The 16,626-nt window shown below is 40.2% G+C and overlaps 1 protein-coding gene across 1 annotated transcript in view; it reads left to right on the top strand.

Annotated features, from left to right (window-relative positions):
- DNAH14 (dynein axonemal heavy chain 14) overlaps positions 1 to 16,626 on the top strand; it is a 293,744-nt gene that overhangs the window by 164,424 nt on the left and 112,694 nt on the right. Inside the window, exons 42-45 of the mRNA XM_077779923.1 lie at positions 3,088 to 3,172; positions 5,723 to 5,952; positions 12,403 to 12,519; positions 15,664 to 15,822. Of these exons, the coding sequence (XP_077636049.1) occupies positions 3,088 to 3,172; positions 5,723 to 5,952; positions 12,403 to 12,519; positions 15,664 to 15,822 (591 nt within the window). The remainder of the gene's footprint in view (positions 1 to 3,087; positions 3,173 to 5,722; positions 5,953 to 12,402; positions 12,520 to 15,663; positions 15,823 to 16,626) is intronic.

The following is a 16,626-nucleotide window of genomic DNA, read 5'->3' as shown; positions in this document are numbered from 1 at the left end:
AAGGCTATAATCATATTCATTATAAAAAGAAAACAAAAATCAGCAGTTGATTAGAATTGGAGCCAAGGTCCCCAGATACTAGATCAATGGGCAAAACTCAATAGTGTAACCCAGTTTTATAAAGATATCTTTCTATATTTTATAACCCTGTTATAAAATATATTTGGCTATAACCTTTATTTTTTAACCTTCTTAGAGTTTTATTTTTAGCCCTAAATTATCAACAGTGTAAAAGGAAAACCTCAGACTGGGAGAAGTTATTTTCAAATTATATATCTGATAATGAATTAATATCCAGAATATATAAAGAGTTCCTGCAACTTAACAAAAAAAAAACAAACAATCTAATATACTTTTTTTAAGTTTATTTATTTATTTTGAGAGAGAGAGAACAGGGAACAGGGGTGGGGCAGACAGAGAGGGTTGCAGAGGATCTGAAGTGGGCTTTGCATGGACAGCAGTGAGTCCAATGCAGGGCTCGAACTCATGAACCATGAGATCATGACCTGAGCCAAAGTCAGACACTTAACCAACTGAGCCACCCGGGCACCTCCAAATAACCTAGTTTAAAAGTGGATGAAGGACCTGAATAGGCATTTCTCCAAAGAAAATATACAAATGGCCAAAAAGCAAATGAAAAATGCCCAACATCACTAATTGTTTACAGAAATGCAAAAGCCAAATGCATTAAGTCAGAACCCCAGTGAGATACCTCTTCACAGCCATTAGGATGGCCATTATAAAGTTTTTTAAAATCAGAAAGTAACAGATTTGCACATGGATGTGGAGAAATTGGAACTCTTGCACACTGTTGGTGACAAGGTAGAATGAGGCAGCCACTGTGGAGAATGGTACAGCTGTTCCTAAACAGATGGGACATAAATTATCACTTGACCCAACAATTCCACTTCTGAGTATATATGCAGAAGACCTGAAGCAAGGACTTGAACAGATATTTGCACACCCATGTTCACAACAGCGTGATTCACAAGAGCCAAAAGGCAGAAACCACTCGACAGTCTCTTGACAGAAGAATGGATATGATTCAGCCATAAAAAGAAATTCTGACTCACACTACAACATGGATGAGCCCAGAGGGCAGAATACTAAGTAGAATAAGCAAGTCACAGAAGGACACAATTGTATGAATCCACCTATATGAGGTACCTAGAAAAGGAAAATTCATAAGGACAGAAACTAGAGTAGCGATTAGCAGGGTCTGGGGGAAAGGGGGATGGGGAGTTACTGTGTAAAAGTTGCAGGGTTTCAGTGCGAGATGATAGAAAGTTCTAGAGATGGCTGGTGGAGATGGTTGTGCAAAGCTGTAAATGTACGTAATGCCACACACATGAGCTGCACGGTGAGTGGTTACAGTGGTACATTCTATGGCATATATTTCACCTAATAAGAAGAGCTTTTTAAATTATTCCTCCACATTTTTCAGGACTAGATATAAACCCTCAAATATGCAACAGCATTCCTGCCATCACAGACCGCTCCACACCCTACAATATTATGCATACAGGGAGGGCTCTTTCTCAACATTTTCAGCTAAGCTGTCAATGACCAAGGCAGGATAGAGGGGAGGCAGGTGTGGAAGTTACCTGGGTCCAGGGCTCTTTTCACAGATACTAAATTTCCCCTCAATAACAGTCTGAAAATGTTTAACCTTACAGATCATGAATGGAACATTTCTTTGAAAATAGCATACAGTTTTCAAATAAGAAATTTTTGAATGGAGAAAACACATCAGTAGCTAAATATATTTACCTATAAACTCTCACAGAAGCTACTTGAGGTATAAACTGACCCAGCCTTTGTTGGTGAGCCATCTGGCAATATACATTAAAAAATATCAATGGGGCACTTGGGCGGCTCAGTGAGTTAAACATCCAACTTCGGCTCAGGTCATGATCCCACGGTTCATGAGTTTGAGCCCTGCATTGGGCTCAGAGCCTGGAGCCTGCTTCAGATTCTGTCTCACCCTCTTTCTCTGCCCCTCCCCCACCCATTCTCTCTCTCTCTCTCTCTCTCTCTCTCTCAAAAGTAAATAAACAGTTAAAAAAATTTTAAAAATATCTATGTACTCTGCCCTAGTATCTCTTATTCTAAGAATTCATTATAAAGAAGTAATAACTGAAGTATATAGATTTATGCACAAGGAGCTTTATTTATAGCAGAATTATTTATAATCATAAAACGACAAGAATCTGAATTCCACGTAGGAGAATGACTTCCTACACTATGGTGTGACAGTGTCACATTTCAACGGAAAGACATGAAGACAGACATAAAAAGAGAAGCCAACCCTCTTTTTAACTTTTGAGCTTAAATGTTGAAGTATTGTATTTAAATATCACAATTATTACAATGACATTATATTAAATGCCATAGTGAGATGCATCAACATTTAATCATCGTTCCCCATGGGTGGTAGAATTATAGAATGGTAGGTTCTACAGGAAGCCAGTATTATGTTCGTATAAAGAAAATAAGCATTAGAAAAGAGAAAGTAAGCTAAAGGGAGGAACGAATAACCACTCACTCTTTGTGCTCCTGAGTGGTGTGTGTGATGTGGATGAGACACGTGGGTGGTGGGTGATGGAGGGAGACCAGCACACCCTACACAAGATGCACCTTTTGGATGTTTGTTTCAGCAAACTTACATCTATTGTCTGAAAGCATACAGCCTTCTTCTCTAATCCCTCTCTTCATTGGGACCCATCTGTCATCTAGTCTGTCACATGCACCGTATTTAGAGGTAATCACCCAAATGTTCTAAAGCTTTCGTGTGAGAACGATCAAACTTACAGAAGAGTTGCTAGAGTAGATAAAGGAAGAAATATGCAGACTTACGGTTTACATGAATAAGAAGCATTTCAGACAATGGCAGGTACATTCTCTGCTCCTCTTTTCTTCAAAAGGCAGCTCACACCTTGGTCTGATAAGGTAGCTGTATGTGACGAGAAAAATGTTCTGTGGCGGTTCAGAAACGAAACAGTGTTGAATGTCAGACCTCGCTAATAACCAGGTAAATTGTCGGTCTGTTGTTGTTCACTATGGAAAAATACTCTTTTCTTTTTTAAGGTGACTACCTGAAGGACATTTCAACAGGGGAGAAAACTTCTCTGTATTCAAAAGTTTTTGCCAAATTCAAGAACACAGGAGAGAGGTCAGTTAATCATTCGACAGACATGGTTAAGTACCTTCTGGGTACCAGACGGTCAAATAAACACAGAATTAGTGGTCAGTGAACAGTGCCTTTGGGACTTCGTAACAACAAAATCAACTCAAATTTATTTTATTCCAGAGTCCTTGTATGTCTAACACAAGGGCAGCAGCTTTGGATGCTAAGTTACCTGAATACTATGAATACGTTCTCGCAGACTCTGTACCTGTGTGAGAAAAGAATGCACTTGACGTTAATTGATTTCATGATTTCTGCCTTTTATGAGCTGAGAAATGTTGAACCAGTTACTAAGCGTTTTTAAGCTTTGCTTTTCTCTCTTATAAAACTAGAACAGAGTATGTGACATGCTAGGTGTCTAGATTAGTGCCTGGTATATAGTTCGGTAAATCATGGCTGTGGAAATTATTAGCTCTGTAATTCTGCCACGTCACAAAAGAGATGGGGGAATCACTGTCAAGGCCTTCCTACATTTTATTATGAGGCCCTGAGACATTCATGTCACCTTCTCTTTTAAATGACAGAACATTTCAATATGGTTTTTACTGGTTCCTCCAGTCCATTCTCAACATGGCAGCTATACAGTATTTTTAATTTTTATTCTATGGTGAGTAGCCATAAAAGAATATTTGTAAAATATGTGCCAGGCGTAAACAGCAACATACGAACATCCCTATATGCACCACAGAGATCCAGGAGAACCTTCGAACTTATCTTTGAAGTCCTCTGCCTACCCGTCTCACCTCACACTGTCCCGTCGTCCGACATGACTACTGACTTGGGTTTTGTGCTTATCAGTCTATTTCCACACAATGCATTTTTCAACTTGGCATGTTTTTAAATTTGAATCGCTATGTTCTTGTGTTCTTATGTTTCTCCATTCAGTGTTACATTCCTGATTAATTCATTGTGCACGGAGGGATTCTTCACTCACCTCCCTCCACTGCTATCTACTAGTCCAGCATATAAATATGTCACACTTACTTACCCGTTGATGAGCATAGAAGTTGTTTTCAGGTTTTGGTGATTACAGGTTCTGCTGTGATTAACATGCCTGTACATGTCTCCTGGAATTTATATGCAGACGTTCAACTTTTGAAAAATCATACACTAGAAAAGGAAAGAAAAATAAATTAGAATGCTTTTTATAGGCATGCAATGACTTCCCCTGACCCTCAGAATGGAAGGAGGAAGTCTGGCCGAGTGTGAAAACCCCTCCCCCCTCTGTGGGCACATCCCCTGTCTCTCCCACCAACTACCTGTGCACAGTTACACTGGCTTCTCTTTTAGTTCCTCAAACTGGCCGTGACCCCTGACCTCATGGTCTGCAGCACACATATCGCTTCTGCTCAAAATGCTCGTCGTCCTCCGTTTTGCCGAATGTTACTCTTCACGCCAGTCTCACTGTTGCTTGTCCCCAGAGGCTGTCCCTGCTCCCTGCAGGCTGAGGTGGGGCCTCTCCTACTGTCCTTCACAACACGCACAACTCTTCCTTTCCTCCACTCGCCACGGCCTGGTGTTCATAACCTCATTCTGGAAAGAAGGGGTCGTGTTTGTTTTGTCTGAAGTAGCTGATACACAGTAGGAATTCAGTAAATATTCACTAAATGAACTGTTACGCAGGACTGGAAACTAAATACCGTTGTGCATGCACACTGTAGAGTAGTGTTTGCCAGTACATTTCAGTTCAGTGATCTGTTTTTAGGATTTTCATAATTTGTAAATAATTTTATGATAATGCTACATCCTGAACTATTTTATATGCCTTGACATCAGGCCCAAACCCCTGATTCAGCCCCTCACCTTCAGCCCTGTTGCTGCAGAATTTCAGGGTCCACAGACCAGGGTGACCTGTCAGCCCAGACTAGATGAGACTCTGCCTGCACTCACACTGCCTGCCGTTAGCCAGGTTGAACTAAATCAGCCCCTAGGACTTGGTTGAGAGGAGACAGTGTGAGTGTCTATTTGCTTGTATGTTTCTACATAAAATGGAAAGATACCAGATCCTCTCCCAAAAGATAGGTAAATCTCAACTAATAACTTGACCTAAAATAAAAGTGAATCATATGTACTAAATCAGTGAAATAAAGGTTGACTACAAATCTCTGACACTAATGGTACTTTAAAAATAGTAACCATATTGGGGCACCTGGGTGGCTCAGTTGGTTAAGCGTCTGACTTCAGCTCAGACCATGATCTCATGGTTCATGAGTTCAAGCCCCATGTCAGGCTCTGTACTGACAGCTCAGAGCCTGGAGTCTGCTTTGGAGTCTGTGTCTCCCTCTCTCAGCCCCTCCCCTGCTCATGCTGTCTTTCTTACAAAAATAAACAAACATTTTAAAAAATAAGAAAAATAGTAACAGTATATAATCTATATGACTTAGCAAAGAAAATTCTACATTAACCTTAGAACATTTATGTCAATACCTAACTGTATTATGTTTAATAATGAAACTTGGACATGATATTGAAATAAATCACTGAACTTTCTTCTAAAAATGTTAACTTTCCTCCTTCCACGTGCATCTATCTCAGAGCTGAAAATACATGGTATCTGGAAAAGAATCCTGATAAATTGAAAGTAATGATTCAGAAGCTCTTCGTGTTTGCATTTACTTGGGCGTTTGGAGGAGTTTTACAACAAGACCATGACCATGAAGATGACATGGTGCCATATTCGAACTGTGAGCCCGGCTCACCTGCCAGGGTCACCTATGGCTTTGACAACCTCGTCCATGAACTGTTTGAAAATAACCCACAAATAGGTAAGTTCTGGGTGGTGTTTGAGGGGGGAGATAGTCATAATTATGCTCACTCTAGAATGTTAGTTTGAAACTCTTTATGGTTGGGCTCATATTAAAATGTCCATCTTTGCAAATGTGAGGTGAAAGGCAAAAGGTTAATAAGCGTACTCCAGTCCACTCTGGTCCACTCTGGTCCTCCCATGAAAGGAGGCTGAAGAAAATTAGATTCTGGGCTGCTGCTTTTTTCTGAAGACGCTATAACACATGTAAGGCAGAAGAACAGAGGTAAAGCCTCAAAACTGTGACCTCACCCCACCTGAGCCCATTAGCTGAACAGCTGAGTCTGTATCCTACACAGAACCAAACAGAAATGGTGGAGCTGGAGAGCACAATGAATGAAACAGAACATCAACCAGACTGGATCAAGCAGACGAAAGAACCTCCAAAACAGGAAACAGGTCACTTGAAATCACCCATGCATAGGAGAACAAAGAGAAAAGAATGAAGAAAGCCTGTGAAAATGGGATATCATTAATTTTTAAAACTCTGTACATTACTGGGGTCCTAGAAGGAGAAGAGCCTGAGAGAGGGGCAAAGTCTCAAAGAAACGATGGCTAAGAACTGACTGAATCTGGGAAGAGATTTAGATACCTGTTACATGAAGTTAAGAGATCCCCCAATAATTTCAGCCAAAAAATCTACTCAGATACCTTATAATAAACTGTCTGAAGAAAGAGAATTTGAAAACAGGCAAGGGAAAAAATTCCTCACCTACAAGGAACACCATAAGGCTCAGCAAATTTCTCAGCACAAATCTTGCACACCAGGAGGGAGTATGATGATTCAACGTGCTAAAAGAAAAAACTGCCAACCAAGGGTACTTTACCCCACAAAGTTGTCCTTCAGAAATGAAGGAGGGATGAAGACTCCCCCAAACAAACAAAAGCTGGGGAGTTCATCACCACTAGACCTGCCTAAAAGGAGCTTTTCCAACTGAAATGAAGAAGGATGTCAATTAGTAACAGGAGAACACATGAAATTATAAAACATATTGGTAAAGGTAAGTATATAGTCAAATGCTCTAATACTGTAACATGGTGGTGTGTGAATCACTAAACCCTAGTGTAAAAATTAAAAGTTAAAAACATTAAAAATTACTATAGCTCCAGTAATAAAGAGAAGTAAACTGTGACATGAAAAACATAGTGTGAGGAGGGGTAAAAGAGTTTTTGCATGTGACTGAAGTGAACTTGTTATCAGCTTAAAAGGCTACTATATCTCTGAGATATTTTGTACAGATGTCATGGGGACCACAAACCAAAACCAATGGTAGATATACAAAAGATAAAGAGAAGGAAATTCAGGCACACCGCCAGGGAAAATCACCAGTTCATAAAGGAAGACAGGAAGGGAGGAAGAGGGAACAGAGAACTCCAAAACAGCCAGAAAGCAGCCAGATGGCATCCGTGAGTCTTTGCTTCTCACAATTACTTTAAAAGTAAATGGAATACATTCTGCAATCAAAAGACATAGAACATATAAATGGATTTTTAACACAAGATCCAACTGTATGCTGCCTACAAGAAATTTACTTCTTTTTGGGGAGCGGGGATTAGGGACATCAACTTTATTGGCAGACACATTTTTTTGTTTTGAAGAGATTCACTTCTGATTCAAGGACACACAGAGGCTCAAATTGCCGGGATGGGAAATGATACTTCATGCAAATGGAAAGGTGAAAGGGAGCAAATGTAGCTATACTTGTATCAGACAAAATAGACTTTAAGTCAGAAAGTAAACAAGAGATAAGGTCATTATGTGATGATAAAGGAGTCAATTCATCAAGAGTATATAACAACTGTAAATATATATGCACCCAACATCAGAGTACCTAAATATATTAAGCAAATACTAACAGGTCTGAAGAAACAGAGAGCAATTAATAGTAGGGGAATTTAGGGGCGCCTGGGTGGTTCAGTCAGTTAACCGTCAGACTTCAGCTCAGGCCATGATCTCACAGTTCGTGGGTTCGAGTCCCGCGTCAGGCTCTATGCTGACAGATAGCTCAGAGCCTGGAGCCTGCTTCAGATTCTGTATCTCCTCTCTCTCTCTGACCCTTCCCTGCTCACACTGTCTCTCTCTCTCTCAGAAATAAATCAAACATTTAAAATTAAAAAAAAAAATAGGGGAACTTAGGGGCGCTTGGGTGGTTCAGTTGGTTAAGTGTCTGGCTTTGGCTCAGGTCATGAACTCGCAGTTTGTAGGTTCAAGCCCCACATTGGGCTTTCTGCTGACAGCTCAGAGCATGGAGCCTGCTTCAGATTCTGTGTCTCTGTCTCTCTGCCCCTCCCTCGCTCGCTCTGTCTCTCTCTCTCAAAAATAAATAAAGATTTTTTTAAAAAATAGTAGGAGAATTTAATACCCCATTTTAAACAATGGACAGGTTGTCCAGGGAGAAAATTCAGTAAGGAAACACTGGAATTGAGCTTTACTTAAAAACAAGGGGGGGAGGCTATCAGACATGTAGAGAGAATTCAATCCAGTAGCAACAGAATACACATTCTCCTGAAGTACACATGGAATATTCTTCAGCATTGTTCATGTTAGGTCACAAAACAAGTCTTAGCAAGTTAATAAGATTGACAGTCATACCAAGTATCTTTTCTGACCCTAGTGGAAAGAAATTAGAAATCAGTAACTTGATGAAAACTGGAAAACTGAAATTACATACAAATTAAACAACACACTTAAAAATCAATGAAAAAAATTTTTAATCTTAAAAAGAAACAAAAATGGAAACCATAATTCATGGGTTCCAGTATATAAAGTTCTTACAAGGAATTTTATAGCAATAAAAGCCTACATGGTGATAAAAGAAAAGATCTCAAACAATCTCACTTGACAAAAGAATAATAATAGACTAACCCTGAAGTTAGCAGAAGGAAAGAAATAACAAAGATTAGAGCAGAAGTGAATTAAAAGAGACTACAAAAACAATGGAAAAGATCAGTGAAACTAAGAGCAGGTTTTTTGAAAAGATAAACTAAATTGATAAAATTTTACCTAGACTAAGAAAAAAAGAGACTCAAAATCAGAAATCAAAGAGATATTGCAATGGACACCATACAAATGCAAGAGATACTATGGCACAATTATATACCAACAAGATGGATACCCTAAAATAAGTGGGGACGTTCTGAAGCAGATGATCTATCAAGACTGAATCATGAAGAAATAGGAAATCTGAACAGACCAGTAACAAGTAATCAGATTGAATCAGTAATCAAAAATCTCCTATCGGGGGTGCCTGGGTGCCTCTCTCCTGCATGCTCATACTCCCTCTCTCTCAAAAAAAAAAGAAAAAAGAAGAAGAAGAAGAAGAAAGAAAAACAAAACAACAACAAAACAAAAACAAAAGGAAAATCTCCCATCAAACGAAAGTCCAGGACCAGAATTCACTGGTGAATTCTATCTAACACTGAAGAAGAATCAACACCAGTCCTTCCTTCCTAAAATCTTCCCAAAACTTAAAAGACAAAGGAAAACTTCCAAAGCTATTTTGCAAGGCAGCGTTACTCTGTTGCCCAAACCACGTAAGGCCGCTATAAATGGTGTTGGGAAAACTGGACAGCTACATGCAAAAGAATTAAACTGGACCACACACAAAAATAAACACAAAATGGATTAAGGACCCAAATATGAGGCCTGAAACCATAAAAACCCCAGAGGAGAATACAGACAGTAACCTTTTTGATATCGCTGGTAACAATATTTCTCTAGTATGTCTCTGGGATGAGGGAACTGAAAACAAAATTAAACTATTAGGATTACATCAAAATAAAAAGCTTCTGCACAGGGAAGGAAACAATCAACAAAACTAAAAGGCAACTTATGGAATGGGAGAAGCTATTTGCAGATGACATATCTGATAAAGGGTTAGTATTCAAAATCTATAAAGAACTGATATAACTCAACACACAAGAAAGCAATCAAATTAAAAATGGAGAAAAGACACAAACAGACATTTCTCTAAAGAAGGCATAGACACATGAAAAGATGCTCAACATCACTGGCCATCAGGGAAATCCAAATCAAAACTATAATGAGATGTCACCTCACACCTGTCAGAATGGCTCAAATAAACAACACAAGAAACAACAAGTGTTGGTGAGGATGGGGAGAAAAAGGACCCTCGAGTACTGTTGGTGGCAATGCAAACTGGTGCAGCCACTGTGGAAGACAGAGGTTCCTCAAAAATTAAAAATAGTACTACCCTACAATCTGGTAATCACACTACTGGGAATTTATCCAAAGAATACAAACCACTAATTCTATGGGATACATGCACCCCGATGTTTAAAGCAGCATTACTTATGATAGCCAAGAAATGGAAGCAGCCCAAGTGTCCATCCATAGATGAATGGATGAAGAAGATGTGGTATACATATACAATGGAATATTATTCAGCCATAAAAAAAGAATGAAATCGGGGCGACTGGGTGGCTTAGTTTAAGGTTAAGCTTCCGACTTTCTCATAGGTCATGATCTCGCAGTTTGTGGGTTCGAGCCCCGCGTCGGGCTCTGTGCTGACTGCCAGCTCAGAGCCTGGAGCCTGTTTCAGAGTCTGTGACTCCCTCTCTCTCTGACCCTCCCCTGCTCATGCTGTCTCTCTCTCTCCTAGAAATAAATAAAACATTAAAAAAAATACTTTAAAAAAAAAAGAATGAAATCTTGCCATTTGCAACAACATGGATGGAGCTAGAATGTATTATGCTAAACAAAATAAGCCAGTCAGAGAAAGACGAACACCATATGATTTCACTCCTATGTGGAAACAAAACGAATGAGCAAAGGGGGAGGGAGGAAGAGACAAACCAAGAAACAGACTCTTAACTATAGAGAACATTCTATGGTTACCAGAGGGAAGGTGGGTGTGGGCGTGGGGGAAATAAGTGATGGCAATTAAGGAATGCACTTACCATAATACAAAAAGAAAAAAAAAAGACCAATAGGTACATGAAAAGTATTTGTATGTATCAAATCATCACATGGTGCACTGTAATCTTACCTATCATTTGCCATTTATGTTCCAATAAAGATGGAAAACTAAAAATTTTTAAAGTCAGTAATACCAAGTGTCAGCATGGCTGTATAGATAGCAACAGCAGGTTTTGTATATTACTAATTGTAGGATAAAAACATACTGCCACTCTGGAAAGTGGTAGGAGCTTCTTAAAATGTTCACTAGGCATGTACCGTATGACCCACCATTATGCCTCTAGGTATGTATCCCAGATACATGAAACATCACAACCTACACACAAATGTTTATGGCACCATTATTCATGATTGACAAAAATTGGGAACAATTCAAGTGTTCTTTAATAGGTGAGTGGTTAAACTGTGATCTCCCACACAGTGGAATACTACTCAGCAGTGAAAAGGAATGAGCTATTGATGAAGAGGGAGAAACAATAAGAATGAATCTTAAATGCATTCATTCTGCAGAGTGACAGAACTCGATTTCAAAAAAGTGCGTACTGTGAGGTTCCATTTCCATGAGAGTTTGTAAAAGGCAAATACAGACAACAGAGACATCTGGGCGGGTCAGTCAATTGAGTGTCTGCCTCTCTGTTTTGGCTCAGGTCATCCTGGGGCCACAGGATTGAGCCCCATGTCGGGTTCTGTGCTGACAGCACAGAGCCTGCCTGGAATATTCTCTCTCTCTGTCTCTCTCTCTCTCTTTCTCAAAAGTAAATAGGAGTAAAACAAATAGAGAATAGATCAGTGGTTACCAGGAGAACTGAATACAAAAGGGGCAGGCACGATGGAATTGTTTAGGGTTTAAGAATTGTTCTCTATCTTGTCTCTTTCAGTGATTACAAGAATACATGCAGGTGATTTAAAAAAAAAACTCATAGAGCTGTATACTCTCCAAAAACAAATGTTCCTATGTATAAAAATTTTATAAACAATTCGAAGAACTATATGAAATACTAACACCATTATCTTCCTACGTGAAGCCATGACTAAGGCCTTTTGCTTTCGTTATTCCGTATTTTCCTGAATCTATTAAGAAAATGTATTAATTTTATAGTGGAAAAGTGAATGTGATTTGCAAATAAATGGCAGACTTACCTAATACATTGTTTTGACTCTAACTGCTACTATGTGACTGTCGCTTAATATCCAATACAGGGTGATAAACAGGACTTCTGGGGAAAGACTTCAAAGATCGCATCATGATTCACCTTGCTTTTTGGATACAAAAAGATGTTTTTTTATATAATTAAAGATCAGAAGGAAAAAAATGATAGGCCTGTTTTATATATGTGAATATACCCTTGGGGAATAGTTCTGTTTCTAGTTCAACAACCAGACTTTCCACACAGAGATCATATCATTAACGAAACATTCCATAAGTGAGCCTTTTTTTACTTAGACCTGTTTATTTGTCATTTTCAAACACAGGCATCACCCTACCAAGCGGTAACCGTTCTATCTTTGAGTATTTTGTGGATTTACAGCAATGCGAATTCGTACCTTGGTCAGAGTTACTGCCCAGTATTCAGACACTCATTCAAAAAGGTAAGACGAATTCTAAGAATCATACGCTAACCTTTCTAAAATATTGGGATTACTTTACATAGGAAAGTAGGTATGTCAGCAGCTGTGGAGACTGATATATTCCAAGTCTGCGCAGGGGCCGGTTTCTATTTTTCCTTTTTTAAAAAATATGATTTATTGTCAAATTGGCTTCCATACGACACCCAGTGCTCATCCCAACAAGTGCCCTCCTCAATGCCCATCACCCTTTTTCCCCTCTCCCCCACCCCCATCCACCCTCAGTTTGTTCTCAGTATTTAAATTGTGGTTTGCCTGCCTCCCTCTCTGTTTGTGACTATTCTTTCCCCTTCCCCTCCCCTATGGTTTTCTCAAAATCCACATATGAGTGAAAACATATGGTATCTGTCCATCTCTGCCTGACTTATTTCACTTAGCATAATATCTTCCAGTTTCACCCACATTGTTGCAAATGGCAGGATTTCATTCTGTCTCATTGCCGTGTAGTATTCCATTATATATATAAACAGCATCTTCTTGATCCATTTGTCAGTTGATGGACATGTGGGCTCTTTCCATGATTTGGCTATTGTTGAGAGTGCTGCTATGAACATTGGGGTACATGTGCCCCTGTGCATCAGCACTCCTATATCCCTTGGGTAAATTCCTGGCAGTGCTATTGCTGGGTCATAGGGGAGTTCTATTGTTAATTTTTTGAGGAACCTCCACACTGTTCTCCAGAGGGGCTGCACCAGTTTACATTCCCACCAACAGTGTAGGAGGGGGCCCATGTCTCCACATCCTCGCCAGCACCTGTAGTGGAACCAGTTTAGATCTATGTTTACAACACATGCCTTTAAACAAATAGCCACTGAATGTTGCTTTCTGAGAAACTGGAATATATTTGATTGAGTCAGGTGTGCATTGTAAAGCTATAGTTCATTGAAAGACTTCCTAATGAAAATACATATTTTAATTAGCTGTGATTACTGAAAGCAGAAAAGGGGGAGAAACTCTTTTTAAAAAGGAAAAGCAGGGACCCCTCGGTGGCTCAAGTCAGTTATATGTCTGACTTCAGCTCAGATCATGATCTCATGGGATGTGAGTTTGAGCCCCACATCAGGCTGTCTGCTGTCAGCCCAGAGCCCACTTGAGATCCTCTATCCCTCTCTCTGCCCCTCCCCAGCTCACATTCTCTCTCTCTCTCAAAAATAAGTAAACATTTTCTTTAAAAAAGGAAAACTGCATATGTAAGAACTACACTTGATTATGAAAGAAAATAGTAATTAGAAGACAATAACCATAACTTAATAAACACCCACAATGTGCTACATGGTCTTCATTCTCAATCTTCTGCTGGTACGTATAGAAAACAAAGATGTAGAAAAGTGTTGTGCCCTGAGAGCCTGGTTGAAGTTGAGGCAAAACTGCAAATGCAAGAAATTTAATAAATGCAAACGGAGTTAATTTCTTGGAGGATTAGGCTTCTCTCATCAGCAAATTTCAAAGTTTGGTTAGAAGACTTTTTGATAGAAAACAGCCAGAGATAACATAATTATAGGCATACAGAGAGCTCTCATTTTGAATTTATTTACACTAACGTTCTATTGTATAATGTTTGTCACGGTAAGAATTAGTGGGTGATTATATGTCTTTAAAGCCCCTGAATTGTGTATCATAAGTTAAAGCAGCTAATGTTGGTCATTTTTGTCCTTAACTTTTACTACTACGTGCAGAACGTACCTGAACGCCAGTGTACGGAACTCAGTATCTCAGTGTGCTCCTCCGCTGAGAAAGCAGAGGCGTTCCCTCCAAATCTCTGAAGACCCCACTTTCCCTGGTCCCGTCTAATCCTAATTGTCAGCAACGGGCTTAGGAGAAAAGGAAACCCTCTCAAGCTTTCAAACCCAAACCTGTAGCAGGAATGTAAATGTCACAGCATCACAACGTCCTCTTCGATTCAGCACCGTGCAAAGTAGATCAGGAGTCCTGGGGCAGGCCGGTCTCTGGCACAAGAAAAAGCCACAGAAAACAAAACCCCACATTTTGTTCATAGAAGAATCCAGAAAGTCTCAGAAACACCACTGGCCACGTGAGGTGCTTGGGAATGACGGCCCTGGAAGGCAGCTTGTCGGTATATATCAAAGTCATAAACCATATGCCAGTGTATAGCAACCCAGTGGCTCTGCCTGTGAGAAGCTGTGTGCAAAATGATATGTGTATGTTACATAAACTCAGCAAAAGTCGGGAAGCACAGTAACTACCCATTGCTGGGGCTCTGGTCAGAAATCTGTGATACGCGCCTCAAATAGAAGAATATTAATCAGGAAAAAGTCTTTACTGGATAGAGGGCCTCTAGAATGTAGTACATTGTTAATAACCGCTGTGCGGTGCACACGGTGTGGGAACTAGTCCCTGGGGTGAAGGAGTGAGGAAGAGACCGCTGATTGCATTCCCTGATATACTTTTGAACTGTGCACCATGTGAACGTACTGGCTAGTCCGTGTCTAATTCTTCAGAGATGAAGGGAGGTCTGTGCTGTAGTTAACGCTCTTGGCTGTTTTGAGAGTTTTGGCTGTGTGATGGGGGAAGGGATCGGGTGGTATGTATAGGAAGCTGCGGGATCAAGAGAGATTTGGTTTAGCTTTAGTTTGTGTGTGTGTGAAAGTGTGTGTGTGTGTTTTATTTCATATAAAATTGCCTATATTCAACGGGTTTTTACTAAATGTCAGTTTCCCATGGTTCAACCAATAAAAAGATTGTAGATACTAGTACATACGTATTTGCACAATGGAACATTTCAGCAGAAAGGAAGAGACAGATCATGGGGGGAGAAGGCTTATCAAAGAAGCGAAGTTCTTTAAAAGGAGCGGCTGTCCTCACTTCCACTGCAGGGAAGGAGGAGGAGAGGCAGGCGAGATACAGGGTGGTGGTGGGGGGAGGGCGTCTACACGGTGGATGTGGGATGGGGGGGCTCCCCAGGTGGAAGTGTGGACGAGATCCACAGGGACCCCCAGGCACTTGCGTCAGGTCTGGCTTATCCACACAAGCTGATACTGCTTTATACTGTACAGACTTTTCTAGAAAGTATTTAGAACTTGAAAAGTTAGGTTAACATTTATGAATAGGCCATTTGAAACTTTTTTTTTTTTTTTAATTTTACCTTAGGAACTTCAGTGCTAGCTGACCCACCAGCACCCAGTGAGAACCTCCTGAAGATCACAGACTGTGGTGAAAACATCACCCATATTGCTACCAGAGACTCGGTGTCCTTTACTTTCCTCATAAGCCTCCTTTTAAAGAATTTCTGCCCTGTACTTCTCACAGGTATTCAAGATTCAAAGAAGGAGGATTTCAGGGGCACCTGGGAGGCTCCATCAGTTAAGCGTCCGACTCTTGATTTCAGCTCAGGTCATGATCTCACAGCTCATGAGTTCGAGCCCCACGTCGGGCTCTGTGCTGACAGCTGGGAGCCTGGAGCCTGCTTCGGATTCTGTGTCTCCCTCTCATGCGCTGTCTCTCAAAAATAAGTAAATAAACTTTAAAAAACCAGGAGAATTTCAGGGTTAGGAAGAGGCTTAGTCATTATTTACTCTAAATATTTTACATTAAAATTGGGGGGGGGAATATGCCCTGAAAAACTTTAAACACTACATATCAATAAATGTTGTTACTAACAGTGAAGGCCCATTTACCCGCACGTTTGCCCACAGAGGACATTATCAGTCTCTCCATGTTTTCCTTCCTTCCCAGATGAATTCCAGAAGTAGACTGCAAGATTCATACACACATGGCCTCCACAGCCTGTGAGCTGATGGCCCGAGAGGGTGCCTGATGGTAGGAATGTTGATTGGTTTACATCCAAGGAAAAAATTAAAAGAAACTGCCTAATTAAAACAACAACAACTTACACGTATAATTCCTCAACCCGATGTTAAAATCTTTCAGTCTTTTAACATTAACAAATAATTCGACACCACCCCACCTCTTTCTTAACAGTTATTTACCCTTTTCTTACCATTTCGGGCTCCCGGGCTGTTCTGTGGGTCCCCAGAGGCAACAGGACTACACTCCGAGGCCCCCACTGACAACACTAAGACAAAATGAAATCAGAACTCTCGGATAATCCAC

This window comes from Crocuta crocuta, unplaced genomic scaffold, assembly GCF_008692635.1.
Source record: "Crocuta crocuta isolate KB4526 unplaced genomic scaffold, BGI_CrCroc_1.0 scaffold322, whole genome shotgun sequence".
NCBI lineage: Eukaryota > Metazoa > Chordata > Mammalia > Carnivora > Hyaenidae > Crocuta > Crocuta crocuta.
The sequence above is the reverse complement of the archived record's forward strand: the minus strand, read 5'-3'. Positions and strand labels throughout refer to the sequence as shown.